The sequence below is a fragment of the Podarcis melisellensis genome (assembly GCF_964234715.1).
Source record: "Podarcis melisellensis genome assembly, chromosome: 3".
In the NCBI taxonomy this organism is placed as follows: Eukaryota; Metazoa; Chordata; class Lepidosauria; order Squamata; family Lacertidae; genus Podarcis; species Podarcis melisellensis.
This window is the reverse complement of record NC_138530.1, coordinates 39,541,081-39,558,534: the sequence shown is the minus strand read 5'-3', so window position 1 is coordinate 39,558,534 and position 17,454 is coordinate 39,541,081. Positions and strand designations below refer to the sequence as shown.

The 17,454-nt window shown below is 43.3% G+C and overlaps 1 protein-coding gene across 3 annotated transcripts in view; it reads left to right on the top strand.

Moving 5' to 3' along the window:
• Positions 1-15,613, top strand: part of RASGRP3 (RAS guanyl releasing protein 3) — a 29,508-nt gene extending 13,895 nt beyond the window's left edge. For 2 of the 3 annotated variants that reach the window (XM_081905378.1, XM_081905376.1), the window contains 8 exons: positions 4,718-4,795; positions 5,745-5,861; positions 6,423-6,538; positions 7,515-7,662; positions 9,611-9,647; positions 11,603-11,728; positions 12,997-13,361; positions 14,696-15,613. In XM_081905378.1, coding sequence (XP_081761504.1) covers positions 4,718-4,795; positions 5,745-5,861; positions 6,423-6,538; positions 7,515-7,662; positions 9,611-9,647; positions 11,603-11,728; positions 12,997-13,361; positions 14,696-14,704 — 996 coding nt within the window. In that variant the 3' untranslated portion in view covers positions 14,705-15,613. The remainder of the gene's footprint in view (positions 1-4,717; positions 4,796-5,744; positions 5,862-6,422; positions 6,539-7,514; positions 7,663-9,610; positions 9,648-11,602; positions 11,729-12,996; positions 13,362-14,695) is intronic. The other variant, XM_081905377.1, reaches the window with a different exon arrangement.
• Positions 15,614-17,454: the final 1,841 nt, after the last annotated feature.

The window sequence follows — 17,454 nt, the reverse complement described above, 5'->3', positions numbered from 1 at the left end:
GTCTTAATTTGTGTGTCACAGAGGTAGGGAAGGGCAGGGAATGAATATTGAAAGCTGCATAACAGAACAATAAACAAATTTGGGTGTACTCTCTCTGTTTTCCTTCACTTACAATTATTTTTGCGGGCACACATTTTCCCTTCTGAACCACAATGTTAGCTGAAGCTCCTTTAATACAACTCATGGTTTGGCACATCTCCATGCCAAGGCTGATTTGCAGGGCAGCGAAGCAGCCTCCATGGCCAGGAGAGGGTCTGATCCTCCCTGGGATCTTGTGGGAGCTCACATGGCCCTTTAAAGGGTCTGGCTATCATGTTCTTTCTCCATCTTGTCCTGTGACTCAGCGTTCACATTCTCAGCATTCTTTCTGCAGCAATGGCTGACCAGAAAGATTCATAAGCCTGAAGATACAATTGTGATATCCACCCCATGCAGTTAGTTCTCATAGTTGGGTAGCCAGAGAGATCCAGCTTTAATAGGGAGGGTGTCCATGTGGCTGTTGTAGCTGGAAGCCAAGAGAGCACTTTGCATATTAAAAAATATTTTATGTTCAGCATCTGAATGTCAGTTGCCAGCAAAGGAACAGATTATCATCTTTGTAACATTTCCACCTCTGCTCTCACACTGTAAGGTAAAAGGTAAAGGGACCCCTGACTGTTAGGTCCAGTCATGGCTGACTCTGGGGTTGTGGTGCTCATCTCACTTTATTGGCTGAGGGAGCCGGTGTACAGCTTCTGGGTCATGTGGCCAGCATGACTAAGCCACTTCTGGCGAACAAGAGCAGTGCACGGAAACGCCGTTTACCTTCCCGCTGGAGCGGTACCTATTTATCTACTTGCACTTTGATATTCTTTCATACTGCTAGGTTGGCAGGACTCTCACACTGTAGTACAGTATAAATAACAGTTCAGAAGTAGCCTTCTACAGCTTGCCCAAATGGGGTCAATTCAGATTATGAGGAGCGCTGTATTTTACACTCTTGTTTCCACTGGAATCCTTGATCAAGTTTTATATCTGGATATTTGGTATTCTTCCATTCTCTCTATTCTTTGCTCAGATAAATACATTGAAACTTTCCCCACTCTGATAGATACGGCTGCAGCAAAATAACAAGAAGACTGAAGGGGAAAGTGGGCTGCAGGAAGATTGCATGCAGTTCACGTCACTGCAGCAGTCTGAACATTGGCAGCAGCTGTTGGTGTTGTCGTGCGCTTTGCTGAATTTTATATAATTCAATCTGTATAAGGAGCTGAAGTGCAAAATGGGCTTCTTTCAGCTTTGCTAAAGCATTAGTGAGAACGAACCTCCTGTCTCCTATAGGAAAATACAGAGAAGCTTCCCTGGAGGATTCTTGCCCTGATAATTTGTTGCAGTTATTGTTTACATTTTCAGGACTGCAATAATAATAATAATAATAATAATAATAATAATAATAATAATAATAAATTAATAATAATAATTAATAATAATTAATAATAAAAATAAAAATAATATTTTAAGCCACTCAAGGCCATTCTTTTAAAGAATCATTACAAAACTGCTGCCTTCTTTCCTATAATCAAAACTAATCAGTTTTAGCATTGAGGCGGCATTGCAGAATTAATGTCCACTGCAGCTGGTACAACATGCAGGCCTCCATCCCTGTGTCTAGTGGGGCTGTGGGTTCGGATCAACACGAGCTACTTCAAAACTTAGTGTTTAAAGACATAGACTGGGATTCAAAGAAACACTTCAGGGAATAAGGGTTGTGCAGTGGGGTCTTTATTCAACCACCTTTGAAATGGAAGCGCCCTGAAATGGATGTGACTTGGGACTTTTGGATTAGCATATTTCCCTTTTCTACCTTCGTGACCCATATTTCGAGGCCCATTAGCATACCAGGAAGCTAGCCTGGCTATTCCAGGAATTCAAATCCTTGCTTAGATTCTGCCGTATCCAGAGATTAGAAGGGTCTTGGCTTGCTGCCTACTCCCCACCCCAAATTCAGAACAGTATTATTTAGAATAAGTGACTTTAAGACTGTTGTCCTTGGGCCCTAAATCAGAAACAAAGGATGTAAATGTGTTTTCTTTCTCACATTCATCTCTTGTTCTCCTTGCACTTTCTACCCTTCCCCTTCGCTTGTTCCATTGCAGCTGTCAAACGTCTGATTGAAGGCAGTTTGAGGCAGGGCTCCATGTTGTTTTGCTTAGGTGGTGCACTATACAACCAATAAATGAATTAACAGTTATAATTAGTGTGGAAAGTGGAGGTACACTGAAGCACAGAACAATAGTTTGTATGCTGTGGTCTGTACCAACTCTGAAACTATGCAAATATCTGGAAAGCCCCAGGTGCTTTTACAGTCTGTGAAAACTGTGGTGAATACGTTCTTTTTAATCAGACTGAAACTAACTCAGAGAAGTCACTTTTAAATATAAAATCTGTACAAAGGACAAAGCAGGGCATGTTGGAGCTGCTGCTGCTCTGTATGAGAGTGAGGCACATAGATTCCTATCAACTAGAAAAGGGACACACTTCTCCACAGAATGACTCTAGGTGGAAATATGAGACCCGCAAAATCATGTAGTACTCAGGCCATACTGTTCCTCAGGGTCAAGGGGCTCGTGTGTTCAGCTTCCCTATTGCAAAATGCAGTGACCTGTCCCTTCTTCCTGTCAATTTTATGATTAGTGGTACCTTTTTGTGTGGAAGCCTTGCTAGAACAGTGCTCAGAGAGGCTGCTCTGGAAGCTGGAAAGCCAGCCTCCCTCTCCTTTTCCAACAGGGGCAGCTTTGAAGATTGGCTCAATTATTTATTTTTACCTAATGTGAAGAAAAACCAAGGTGAGCAAAAGAGGGGGAAATGCAATTTATGCAGCACAGCAATAGCCCTAAAAGTCACATGATCAGCTTTAGGACTGATCCAAGATACTCAGCTGAAGACAGAAAAGATAAGTGGTGCTTTATTTCCTTGCTGGTTGGGGCTGAAGAGACCTTGTAGCTCAAAACATCTAGAGGACACCAGACTGGTGAAGGCGGATAATTATTTTTATAGATACCTCCCCCTTTTCAACATCTAGGACTCGTTCGCAGCTTACAATGATGAAAATATAAATGAAAACCTCAAAAATTTAATACCTCAGGGGTTTAAACAAAGAACGTAGAACTTTTTAAAACATCAGAAAAGCATTCATGATGCAAAGTTCTCCTGAAATAAAACAATGTTAACCAGGCATCTGGAACTCAGGAAAAAGGGTTTGACAGAGTTGGGATCACAGAACTGAAAGCATAACTTCAAGTTCTCATTGATATAAGTCACGCATCTGTTCCTTGGTGGACCACTAATAGTGTTCCCCCAGATGATCTCAGTGATTGACTTGGTGTGTACAGAGTAAGACAGTCTTTGGGGTGTCTTGACCTGTTATTCAGGGCTTTGTACAAGAACCTTGAACCTGACCTAGTAGCAGGTGGGTGTCATGTGTTGCTGTTAGTCTTTCCCCATCGCTAGTCTAGCTGCAGCATTCTGCATTAGCTGGAGCTTCTGGATCAGACCCAAAGGCAGTGCCATGTTGTGATCCAGCCTACGCAGCTCTCGTGTTCTTATTGCACAATGCATTTTGGGGAATGGCCCTGTGGTCAGTGAAAGGGAGACCCAAATCTTCTGACTTTTAACAGTTGCGTGGAAAGGGGAATTTCTGCAGGTGCAGCCCTTTGCACCCCTTGTCAATCTGTCCCACCAAAATTCCTTCTGCTGCACAACTGTCAAAGATAGCAGATCACCACCCTCTTTTCAATATGATCGTCGTGATTTTATGCTTTGAATATTACCTGATGCTGAAGCAGATGTGTGGGTCAATTTCTGTTCTGTGCCGTGATTTATGTTTATGAACAGTGCTTTTTTCTGGGGGAACGCAGGGGTACGCATACCCCTAAACATTTTCTGAATCTAAGTTTGGCCTCATTGAATTTCAATATGAGTGGGAAAATGAGAGTACCCCTTTAAAAAAATTGAGAAAATAAGCACTGTTTATGAGTATTGAGATTTGTTTGCAAATGTAAGGTTTTGCGCTGGGGCAAAAAGCAAGCAGGAAGAAAAGTAGCCCGACTTGGACTATGTTCAGGAGGTAGCAACCTTGGTGTTATCTCCACCAAAAACTGTGGCATTCAGTGCAGTTTCTGTACAAAACAGCCTCTGTTTCTTCTCATGTTTGCAGTTGCAGACAAACACTATCTGGAACTGCACAGAGGCCTTGCAGCAGAAAGATCACGGGTGGGGAAAGGATCAAGCACCCCAGACCCAGGGGCATAAGAAGGGGGGTGCGGGGGTTGCAGTCCACCCCAAGTGTCACCCTGAGGGGGGTGACAAAATGGCGGGCGGCACTCACTGCGGGTCCTGCAGCACACCTGAGCCATACATCTCGGGTGTCTGCAGGCTCCGCGCTGTCTGCCTGCTGCCTCTCCCCCAGCTGTAGGGCAGCCGAGGGCGCGCGTGCGCAGATGGGTCATTAGCCCCACCCCTGTGGGTGATTCGCCCCGGCCCTTGGCACCCCACCCCGAGTGCTGAAGTGGTTTCCTACACCACTACCCAGACTCTCCCTCCACAACTGTGTCTGTTGAAAAATTGTGATCTTCTGAAGCCGTTGGAGTTATGTTTCTCTTATTTTGTTACACTTCTTTAGTTCCGCCCCAGTAATTAAAATAATGCTTTATTATTATTATTTTGGTTTGACTCTTAGCTTTCCCTGGATCTCTACCACACAGAAGATGATATTTATAAGCTCTCACTGGTGCTCGAGCCAAGGACTTCAAAATCAGTATGTAACACTTTATGGTTTAGGAGTGTTATAACTTTGTAATATACTTGGGGGTTTTTTAGTAGTATTTACTTTCTTATTTATTTAAGAAATGCTTCTCTGTCAGGAAGATCCAGCACTACTCCCCTCCCCCCCTTATTAATATTCACAGCAGGATGGGAGGGAATGCAAGATGGTCCAAATCCTTAGCTTATTTTTGTATGAGAAATTGGGGAAGGGGAAATGTTGGAAGTAAAATTGCATTGCTGCATACGCAATTGAAAAACGAAATGTGCTTCCTGTTTCAGAAGTTTTTCCATTTTTGATTGTCGATACTTTTTGTTTTTTTATTGCATATTCAACTGTGCCCAGCACTCTAGAGTAGAATGTCACTGATTATTCATTGATTACCAGGCACCCGGGACAGTGACGGCATTGTTGACGGTCACTGCCTTTCATTGTTGCCGTTTCATTCTTCCATTGTAGTAATATGCAAAGGAATTGGAGAGAGAAGGAAACAGAGTCACTGTTAAAAAACAAACAGACACAGGGCGGGATTCAACCAAGCGGTTTCTGTAGTGCAGCAGAGGCTTTCCCGCCTCTCCTCCCCCCTGCCCCCATTGCCAGTTGGAGGGGGGACCCAGGAGAGCACTTGGGGTGGGGGAGTGGAGATCATTCTGTCAGGCAAGCAGAAACGCTTGTGCCGATGGAACAATCATATTAGTGTGATGTTGTATCTTCACTGCAGCCATTCCTTCTGGTGCAATGTTATTTTCACTTGTGATCTATTTCTTAGACTAGAGCTTTAGTATTGCACTACTATAAAGGGTAATGACATAGCCTATATCTCATGTGAAAGTTGAAACGCAACTTTGGACTCACTCTGCAGCAAGCTGTGCATCCTTTAAGAAGTCACCCTTAACTTCATTCACAGTGAGTCCTAAAAATGCTTTTTTATTTTGTTTTTTAGCAGCCTACCTCTCCAACAACCCCTAACAAGACAGTGGTGCCACTTGAATGGGCGTCTGGAGTCATACCGAAACCTGACCCAAACCTTATTAACAAACACATCCAAAAACTAGTTGATGTAAGTATTTGAGAGAGTGCTCAGAATGACGTATGTATAGTATGTTCATGGTATGTATGTATAGTATGTATAGTATGTATAGTATGTATGTATGTATGTATGTATGTATGTATGCTCAAGGTATACATGGGTGTCAGTCAGGTGCAGGAAACCTTTGGCCCTCTAGATGTTGTTGAACTATAACTCCTGTCATCTTAGGCCAGGATTACCAGGGCTGATGAGAGTTGTAGTTGAGCAGCACTTAGAGGGCCAAAGGTTCCCCACTCCTGGCGTCAGTGAAGGATTAGGGATGCAGTTCCTCAACATGCATAGGATTGTATAGCATAGTATGTGAATGTGTTGGTGCATCCCTATGATATAGACATATCAGTTTTTGATATGAATCAGTTGTTAGAAGCTGGTTTTTGCTTTAAGATATTGGGCAAATAGTACCTGCCCTTCAGTATTGTTCTTCATTTAATGGTTGCTATCATTATACTTGGCTTTGATTTTAAGGGAAATTGTGTTGTCATAATCTATTGCTCTTTACTTTCCACTGTATAATTTTCTTGCATTTTTCAGTCTGTTTTTAGGAACTATGACCACGACCATGATGGCTACATCTCTCAAGAAGACTTTGAAAGCATTGCAGCTAATTTCCCTTTCCTAGATTCGTTCTGTGTATTGGACAAAGATCAGTAAGTGGTCTTGCTCCTGTTATGGTTTTGCAGTGCAACCTTCTGCAAGTTTACTCAGAGGTAGCTCCCTACTGTGTTCAGTGGAGATTGCTAACAAATAAGTGAGCATAGAATTGAAGCCTTAATTTAGAAGTGGCAAGAAATTACTTTAATTTGTTTTAATTTATACCCAGCCATATCCAGAATGACCAGGTGGGTGTTGGCGTTTCCTTCTCTCACTCATAATCTAAACAGCCCATGGAACGAGTGATTAATATTCCCATTTTACATGTGAGAGTGACCACACAGTGTAAGCTGTTTAGTTCAGGGTCCAAACTCAGGTTCTGATGCACATAGGTGAATCAGAAGTGTTTAAGGGATTGTGGCCACATAGGTAGAACTTATTATAAATAGAAAGGAAAAAGGATGAGCAATACTCGCAGAATGCCTGTTATTAAACCTGAGCTGTGTCCTACCCTACCATTCCAAGTGGAACAGATTTCCATTCATACAAGTGGACTTTCCCTTCCTTTTTCACCGCTGGCAAGAATTTAGGAACCCTGTGGAGTAGACTGAGGGACCGCAGGAGGGGAGAGAAAGTCCCGTTGTGCTCGTAAAAGTCTATTTGCGCAGCATTGTATATAACCCACTGATTATTTCATGAAACTCTGCATCATACATAAGCTACATGGAACTGATCACTCATTGGTCAGTCGCTATGAGGATTGCAGGTGAAAAGTGCTGTTGTTCAGTATCGTTTTCTAAAACAAGAGAGGCTATGCCCATGGAGAAAGGACAGGGTGCTCTGTTTTATCTGTTGCAGGGGCTGCCAATGAGGTCCCCTCCAGACATCGTTGGACTCCAACTCCCATAAGCCCTGGCTAACCTGGCCAGTAGTCAGGGATAATGGGAGTTGGAGTCGACCCGATCTGTGGTTTAGAACTAACAGATCTCTCCACCTCCCCTCCCGCCCCCCTTTCTTTTTCTTTTGAAACAGGGACGGCCGTATCAGCAAAGGAGAAATGATGGCGTATTTTCTGAGGGCCAAATCACAGCTGCAGTGTAAAATGGGACCAGGTTTTATACATAACTTTCAGGAGATGACCTATCTTAAGCCAACGTTCTGTGAGCATTGTGCTGGATTTGTAAGTATGGATTAGTGCAGTTCTAATGTACTTGTGGGCTAAGACGTATTTGTTTCTTCATTTTTTATATAACACTTTTTATCCTGCTCTGTTTCAACGGCTTGAATAAATGTAAAAAACACCAACCATATGAGAATGGTATCAAAAGCGATGGAAAGGGGTTAAATATACCAGTTTGGGGGAGGGGGGGTCGTGACTCGGCAGAGTCAAAGGGAATGTATGGTGTTGTTACAATTTGTTGGAAAAGAATATGTAAGGAAAACAATAAAAAATTACTTGGGGAAAAAGAGAGAATGGTATCAAAAGCAAGGATGTCTGTAACTGAAGGCACTGGAGTCTGAAATTGAGCCCTACAGTGCAGTCCTAGGAACATAGGAACATGAGCCTATCTAGCTCAGGGCAGGAATATTTCCTGGTCCTCCCTGGAGATAGCAGGGATTGAAATTGGGGCACTTTGCAGGCATTTGTGCACTCTGACCTACAGTACAGCGCTTCATCTGTCTGTCTCATACATGCCTACTCAGAAATAAGTCCCACTGAGCTCATGGGACTTGGTCCCCAGGCAAATGTGGATAGTAGAAGTGGGGAATCAAATACAGTCATTGTATGAAATGGGTCAAATTTGTCAGGTGGGCAGAACCACCCACCTGCTACTTACCTGACCTTACAGTGACATCAGGTGATAAGGTGCTTTCAAGTCCCCTGGTGCTTTGAGGTACCAATCAGCTGACTGGGTCTATTTGCAGTTGGCTCCTGCATCATAGCAGGGCTTGAACTGAGCACCCATCAGGTAATAGGGCACTCAGTTCAAGCTCCACTTTTCTGCAGGGGTCAACTGCAAATGGCACAGCGGATCCCAGTGAGCTTGAATCAAATGCCTGTCTGCTGGTAGGCACTCAGTTCAAGCCCTGCTTTTCTGCAGGGGGCGGCTGTACTATGGAGTTCCTATGAGAAACTCAGTAGTGCAGCTGATTCCTGCTGGCTTGCTGTCTCTGTCAATCAGCCGATTGGTTGTGACAGGAAGTCTCCATTGTCAGTGCCCTTTAAGGCTCCCAGTTATGCATTGGCAGTAGCAACTCTACCTGCCCCTCACCTGATGTCACATAAGATGCCAGGTGCAGGGCAGGTGGGTATGGTTTGAAGAAACTGGCCTCATGGGACAAATTGGGATGCTTGTGAGGCCTAATTTGGACTGTGGGCTGGAAATTCCTCAATTTTAGTGCACAAAATTGCAACTTAACTGCTGTTTTTTAAAAAAATCTAAATGTTTTTAATCCCAATACAGTGGTACCTCCAGTTGCGGACGGGATCTTTTTCAGAGGTCCAGTTGGATCCTGAGGTTTCCGCAACCTGAGGACCGCTTCTGCGCATGCACAGGTGGCAAAACCCGGTAAAATACTTCCGGGTTTGCCGCCCGTGCATCCCGAAGTTTACGCAACCAGAGGGTTACATAAACGGAGGTTCGACTGTATGCCAAAATAGAATGAATTAAAAATGTAGAAATAAACTGTGTCTATATGTTAACAGCTTAAAATGTAGCTAGGTTATTCTTTTTCTCAATTCAAATCGAAAATGGTTTGGTGGGGAAACCACACCAAAATGCAGTATTTTATAAGATATGAATTGTAGCAACTGTTGTGTGTACAGCACTTTCCAGACTACAGTGAGAGCTTGCAGGATTGTGTATCCAGCCCAGAGTCCTTATGGTAATATGTTGAGTCAGTTCTCCTGTGCTGCCTCACTTGTTGGTCCTGGAAGTGGCGAGGGCCAGTGTGCTGCCTTGAGCCTCACAGATGAATGGAGAGCTCTTTCTAACAGGAAGGGTGTTGAGAGCAGCAATTTCCTGTTTGCACTTTTGTAGCCTTTTGTTCCTGCCTTCATAATGAGGTTGTTTTCTTTCTGGCTTTCTTTTTTATACCTTTTTATACCTTTTGTCTTTTAATTGCAGCTGTGGGGTATAATCAAGCAAGGATACAAATGCAAAGGTACTGTAAATAATGTGTGGCTGCCAATTGCAAGTCATAGTCCCTCCAGTTTGTAACATAATGAATCTCTTAATTGCTGGCAAATGAGCAATGCCACATACAGTGGTACCTCGGGTTACATACACTTCAAGTTACATATGCTTCAAGTTACAGACTCCGCTAACCCAGAAATAGTGTTTCAGGTTAAGAACTTTGCTTCAGGATGAGAACAGAAATTGTGGTCTGGCGGCGTGGCGGCAGCGGGAGGCCACATTAGCTAATGTGGTGCTTCAGGTTAAGAACAGTTTCAGGTTAAGAATAAACCTCTGGAACGAATTAAGTACTTAACCCGAGGTACCACTGTACAATGCACTTTCGACCTCAGATGGATCAAGAACAGTGGTTCTCAACCTGTGGGTCCCCCTTTGTTGTTGAACTACAACTCCCATCATCCCTGAGCTCTGGCCTTGCTAGCTAGAGGTGATGGGAGTTGTAGTTCAACAACATCTGGGGACCCACAGGTTGAGAAAGGCTGAGAGAGTTAGGCTGAGAGAGTTAGGTGCAGTGCAGTCCTATGCATATTTACAGAGTCCCAATGTGGTCAGTGGTGCTTACTCCAAGGTAAGTAGACATCAGGGCCGTCTTAAGCATATCCGGCGCCGTGGTGCAAAGATCCCTCAGGCTCCTGCTCCCCCCCCCCCGTTTACCAGGGTTGTGGACCTTTTCCCAAGCCTCTGCGGGGATCCCTCCCCTCCCGTGGAGGCTTGGGAAGGAAGCTGTACAGCTGTCAGCCATATGGTTAACGGGGCACAGCTGGCGGGTGTGCAGGGAAAGGGGAGGCCGTCGGCAAAGCCGTGCAGCTCCCCCACTCGCTGGGGCGCCCCTGAGAGGCCAGCGCCCTGGCGCAACGTGCCTGTAAGCCCAATAGGAAAGACGGCTCTGGTAGGCATAGCACTGCAGCCTTAATCACTCGCAGGCTGAAAAACTATTTTCGTTCTTCAGCTCTTCAATTCATTTTAACCCTCGGCTATGGGGCAACTGAGAAAGAGGGAAGCATGTTTGGGGAGTTGTGAAGTTTGCAAATGTACAAAATAAGCCTTCAAAAACAACAAGCCTTTGGGGAGAAAAACCTACCTGAAACAGCCCAGTGGGGACAGGGCATGTGCTGTAGCCACAAGCTGATAAATATCAGTTGGAAGAAAGAAGGTTGGAATAGTGTATACCTGTGAAGGGCATGTACGGCTGGCCCACACCATAAAACGTGCACTGCAACATTTTGTTGCAGCTCTTGTTTGTTTGTAATTAATGGCATGTTCCAGCTGAAATTAAGCTGCAGTGCTTAGACCTTGTACCCTGCTTAACATCTCCCGTCATGGTGTGTGCATTGAAAAGCCACTAATTCTAGCACATTGGAAGGACGCTTGGTTACTAATGCTCTGGGTTGGCCTTTTGTGACCTTATTAAGTAATCACTAACTCCAAGACTGGAACTGCATGTTACAAAAAGCCTGACAAATAGGTTTTCTTAGGAAACACCACTTTTGGAGTGGAGAAACAGTGAAGGAAGGGGGGGGGGAGTTTCTCTTCCGCCTGCAACCTTCCAGTTTCAAATTAGAAGCATATCAGCTGCTTTCCCCCCTCTGAAGTTCCAGACTCTTTGGAAAGGGTTCCCCAACAACTTTCCCCTTCATTTTATGTCTGTCATGTTTGTACCTGTCAGTGCTGATCATAGTTAATAATGATAAAGAGCATTCTCATTGCTTCACAGAAATAATAATTTGTATGCAGCCCTAGATTCTATTCTAGTGTGACATTTCATGCTTGGCTTCCACTCACATCATGCCACTTACGTGGAAATTCCTCAGACAGACTTTGGAAGCTTTTACAGAGTTGAATTTTTTTTGTCGTTGTTTGCATCTCTTTGGAAACTGTAGTTTGCCAGATCCAATTTTTCTTTTCTCTGGCAATTTATTCCAGATTGCGGTGCTAACTGTCATAAGCAATGCAGAGATCTGCTAGTTCTAGCCTGCAGGAAGTTTGCCAGAGGGATGTCACTGGGTAGCAGTCACGGGTCTTTGCCTAATAGTCCATCATTGCCAGCAGGTAAGAGAGGACAACAATGGGTTGTTGAACAGGTTTCCTTTGTTGCGCAACAATGCATCACATGAGTTTCCAAGGATGCAGTAGCCATTGCTTTGATAAAGCAAGGAGCTTCTTTTATTCCCAAGGATATCCTCAATAACCTCTCTCCCACAATAAATAGCCCTGAAGTGAAATAGATGGAGTATCCTCTCCAGTGAGATGCATGTGGCCCAGTTTGCACAGCTGATCCCAAAACCTCACTTCCATGTGTTTGCATGTTAGGCTCCATACCAGGGTAGTGATCGTTGCCTGTGAAACCACACAGCTTGCTCAAATCACATGATCAGCACTGCCCTAATCATTTAAGTGAAATTGTGAATATTTGAAACACCGTTGAGACAGCCTGCAGACACCCCGTTCTGCCTATTTGGGGACGTTTTCAGGTCAGGTCACTTCTGAGTTTGGTACGATTCGCTTGTGTGCGGACATGCACATATCAAACACGCCTAAAATGGTCTCAGCCTGTACTTCTTTAGGCAGCACAAAGCTAATCTGTGGAACTCCCTCCCACAAGAAGCAGCAGTGGCCACCAACTGGATGGCTTTAAAAGAGGATTAGACAAATTCATGGAGGAGTGGGCCATCAATGGCTACTAGACATGATGACTGTTCTCTGCCTCCACAGTTGGAGGCAGCAGGGCTTCTGAAAATCAGTTGCTAGAAGCCACAGGAAGAGAGAGTGCTCCTTACCATCAGAAAGTGCTTCTGAATGTTTAGTTGGAATCTCCGTTCTTGTAATTTGAATGCATTGGCTTGAGTCCTATGCTCTGGAGCAGGAGAAAACAAGCTTGCTGCATCTTCCATGTCACGGCCCTTTCGATATTTTAAGATGGCTAGCATATCTCCTTTCAGTCTCCTCTTTATCAGGCTAAACATACCTAGCTCCCTCAACTGTTCCTCATAAGGCCTCCTTTCCAGACCTTTGATAATATTGGTTGCCATCTTCTGCACATGTTTAATATCCTTCTTAAAGGACTGCCCTTGATCAGGACCCTATACTTCTGTTGATGCAGCCTAGAATAGCATGAGGGGTTTTTTTGCTGCTGCATCACACTGTTGACTCATGTTAACCTTGTGGTCTACATGGAATCATTCGCCATTCTGGCTGGGACTGGTGGAGAACAGCTGGAAGGTCATGGGTTCCCCACCCCTGGTAGAAAAAGGTGATTGGTTTGAAGGAGACAATGTTATTAGTAAAATTAATCTCTACTTCTTTCTTCCCCTTTGTAGTGCAAGGTGAAGTATTTAACTTTCCTAGTGTAACTCCACAAAATCAGGATCTAGATAGCAGAGCAATCACACTTGTCACAGGCAATTCTCGAAAGATTTCGGTCCATCTACAGCGGGTAACCACCAGCCAAGCAACCCAGACAGAGCCGCTGTGGCATGAGTCTGGTTGGGGAGATTCAGGACCACACACCTTCCCCAAAATGAAGTCCAAACTCCATGGGAAATTGGGAAAGAATAAAGGCTTTGCAAAGTGGGAGAATGAAAAATCGAACATTGAAGCCAATATGGACACTGCAGTAAGAACTACAGCACATGTGTTGGACCAGAACGGAACAGAAACGCTCCTAGAAAGACAGGAAATGGAGGTGGGTTATAGGATGTCATTAAACGTTTACTGTAAGGGCTTCTGTGTTTTCTCTGAAGTGCTACAATTCAAATTGTGCCTAAGAATTTTCTTAGATGGGGCAGGACAAATGCTCACCATTCAAGACCATGAGCATTAACTTAATTTATCTGTGGATTTTTTTGCCACTGTGGCAGTTGTGCATCCTGTTATATGTAAATACACATATGGTTCATGTTCTGACCAAAATATTTAAATAGAATAAATCAAATTAAAGCATGGCAATTGGAATACTAGCTTGAGAGTTAATTTGTATAACCTAATGTCACATGTATCTGAAGAAGTGTGCATGCACACGAAAGCTCATACCAAGAACTAACTTAGTTGGTCTTTAAGGTGCTACTGGAAGGAAATTTTTTTGTTTTGACTATGGCAGACCAACACGGCTACCTATCTGTAACAGGAACTAATGTCACATGGTGCAGCTTTTGCTGGTTCAGACTGCCTGCTCACTTTATATGTAAAAAAACCTTTCTGCTCATAGCATTGTATGAGCCTAGATTATTTTGCTCCCCAGAGTTGGGGATGGATTTTTGTTACTGATTTTTAACGTCTGGTAGCATGATTAATTTGTAATCCAGCATATGCCACCTTGGGCACAGCTCATTGGGAGGAAATGTCATACAAACTAAATCCATTAATCACCTGCAGAAACGTAGGGTTAAAATATTGACCTCTTTGCACCACATATAGATATGGAATTGACTACCATAAGATGAAGTGAGGCCCATCACCATGGATGGCTTTAAACAGGGTTTAGACAAATTCATGTGTGAAATGACTATTATGTGCTGTGTCTGATATTGGAGGCCATCTGCTTCTGAATGCTAGATGGGGGTTTCAAGTGGGAGGTGCTGTTGCACATCCCATAGGTGTCTGGTTGGACACTGTGAGAATAGGATGCTGGACTAGATGGGCCTTTGGCCTGATCCATCTCTTCTTACATTAAGCAGTATGGTCCAGCTACGTAACCCTGCTGGTTATATAACTTGGTCCTTAGAATATCTAGAATAGCTAACCAGAATACCTCGGGTTGAAGTTGCTTCAGGTTGAGCGTAACTGGTTGAGAAGTAACGGGACGTGTTACTTCCGGGTTTCACCGCTCACACATGCGCAGACACTCAAAATGACATCACACGCATGCACAGAAGTGGCAAATCGTGACCCGTGCACACGCAAGCGGGGTTGTGTTTGCTTCAGGATGCGAACGGGGCTCCGGAACAGATCCCGTTCACATCCAGAGGTACCATTGTATTAAGATCTAATATATATTATGTCATTTTTTGTTTGTTACAGGCTAGTTGAGTGGCTGCTGCTGCTGCAAAGCTGGAAGATAGTTCAAGGAAGCACAATGTGATATTCCATAAATTGCCAGATTTGGTTGAACATCATTCCATTGTCAAATTCAGCAGTTTGGTTTTTTCCAAAATCACCTGTGAAAGAAATTTAATGAGAGCGTTACCGTATTTATTTTTGTTCACATAGGTTAAGTAGTTTGATCAGTCTTGCACAGACAGAAAACAAAGGAGTGTTATAGCTCCAGCGTGTCATTATTTGTTTCTATTTCTCGGGCAGCTGTGGTTCCAGACTATTTCACCAGCAAGGACACCTTGGCATCTGCAGCAATCACAGTTGTGGAAACCTGCCTGGCACGTGTTAATATTTTGGTATATGTTAATGTCACACGCTCCGATATGGACAATGTGCTTTCCCCAGTTCTTTTGTTTGAGACTGCATTCTTTGTCTGGCACTGACAGCTACGTCATAAATGGGTGGCACTTGAAGACTTGCACAGCCTTGAGATTCTCTCATCACAAAGAATACCTCTGCACAGTCATTTCATTTTCAGCTTTCGCCAGAATGTTTTGTTTTTTGTCCCCACCCCAACGAAGTTTGGAAGAGGTTTACATTTTTCTCCATTAAATTTGTAACAAGCTACTGCTGTGTGTGCTACAAAGTCTCCCAGCAATAGTTCACTGGAAGATGTCACCTTCAACATATACCAGATGTGGAAAGGCTTATGGAATACAGTACAGGTGCTATGATGAGTCATTGAAGGAACTGGAGAGAGACAGAGAAAAGACTTTTCAAGTGCTATGCCTTATGCTGAAGGATCAGGTAGTACACGTTTTAGTTTAATGGTTACTGGTGTTTTGTTTTTACTCTTTTCAGCACACTAGAAGTTACCTAAATAAAACACTTGATTTCCTAAAATGCAGTACAGAATGTTTAATGCAACTCAAGAATATACCGAAGCAGTGTGTCCTTCTGCAGAGATCGTTTATGAAACCAAATTACACGGGTAAGCTTTTGCGCGCCTGAGCTAAGCTTTCCTGGCTAGAAAATGAGAAAAATCCCTGTCCCCATAACAGTGTGTCAGAATGTTTTATTCTACAATTTACCGACCATCTATCTTGCACCCAGATACTTGGGTTAGAGGTCTCTTCTGTGTTACTACACTACTAAAAGCCAGAGAAAGCATATAAAAATGAATTCTGTAGTATTTATATTTATGCTATGCTAGAGAATAGGCATCCCCTCTAGTTAATTTACCTAAATGGTTAAACAGTTCCTGACTGATCTTTGGAACTCTCCAGGAATGCACCAGCAACAATAATGTTTGATAAATGATGCATACAGGACCTCGTTCTGAGGGTTTCCCTGAACTATTGAGACTACAAAAATAACTGGCAGTATTACACAAATTCTGCCAGAACCAAAACCCCTGAAAACCTGAAGAAGCACTGCCAATCAGCATGGAGAATGCTGAACTAGATGGGTCAATGCTGTGATTCAGTACAAGGCAGCTTCCTGTGTGTAACTTAGATGTATCCTGGAACCATACGATGACAGCCACTCACATACTGTAAATCTCTTTCCATCTGCTGGTCAGCCTCTTTCTCTTGTACAATCATTTCCTAGCTCAAAAAGACTCATGGTATCCTATAGCCAGCACCATGCAAACAGGGCTAGCCACAGATTTTTTTTAATAGCCGTATCACCAGGAAGGAGAATGGCCAGCATAATTGGCCTTGCCCACATAGTTCCAGTCTGCGACTGTTGACAACAAAGCAAGTTGTTGAAAAGGAGCCAGAGGTAACTTGAGAAAGGCCCCATTTGATTCTGGTATCTGCACATCCATCCCAATTCCATAGCCACTTCAGACGGTCTCTAACACAATTTTGTGACAGATCGAATCTAAGGAGCAAGCAGCATTTTATTCAAGCACAATTATGTTCACTAGTGTTAACTCATTGTTCAATTAACATGGTAGATTAAACGGCACTACTGCACGTTTCACCCGTGCAAGCAGAATGCCTTCATGTTCAATAACAACGTTCTTTTGCATTTTCTTGGGTATGTGTAACTTATTCAAAGATCTCTGAAAACTAGTCTCACAGCCTATCCTAAGCACTGCTGGTTCCCAGCAAACCGTAACAAGGCATTCAGAGATACCAAGCTACTTGAAAATCTCACCCTAGTTCCTTGCACTGAATCAGCAATATTTATACTCAAACTCAGCCCTTTTATTACTTTCAGTATCTTTTGTGGTATGGCATAGAAAGATTGCATTAAAAACCCAATGCTTTCTGAGACCAAAACCCATCTGCAGAGATGCAGTAATTTAACGTCATGTGGAGACAAGGATGCATCATTTTCTAGGACATGGAACACAGAAGCCGCTTCAGTCTATCAGTAGGAATCGAGAACAACCTTTCTTTGTTGCTGCTTTTTTTTTTTTACTTGTGGATCAGGAGCAACACCTAGTGGTCATAAAAACCTTGACAACTTGATTGACCATTGTGATGCCAGTATGTTATACTGTGACATTTTTTGGTACAGTGGGCTCCAGAATTCTGTGCCCACAATCTTATTCTGTGTTAAGTCTGTTGATTTCCAAGCTATACATACCTAATGCTAATGGGTTACGGTTTGCAAGTAATCTATACCTTAGACATAAATAAGAATTAATGTACTTCTAATAAGCTATGCAAAGCAATTAAATGCAATTGACCTTCTAATCAAAGTACTGTATAAAATACACATCCCGAGTT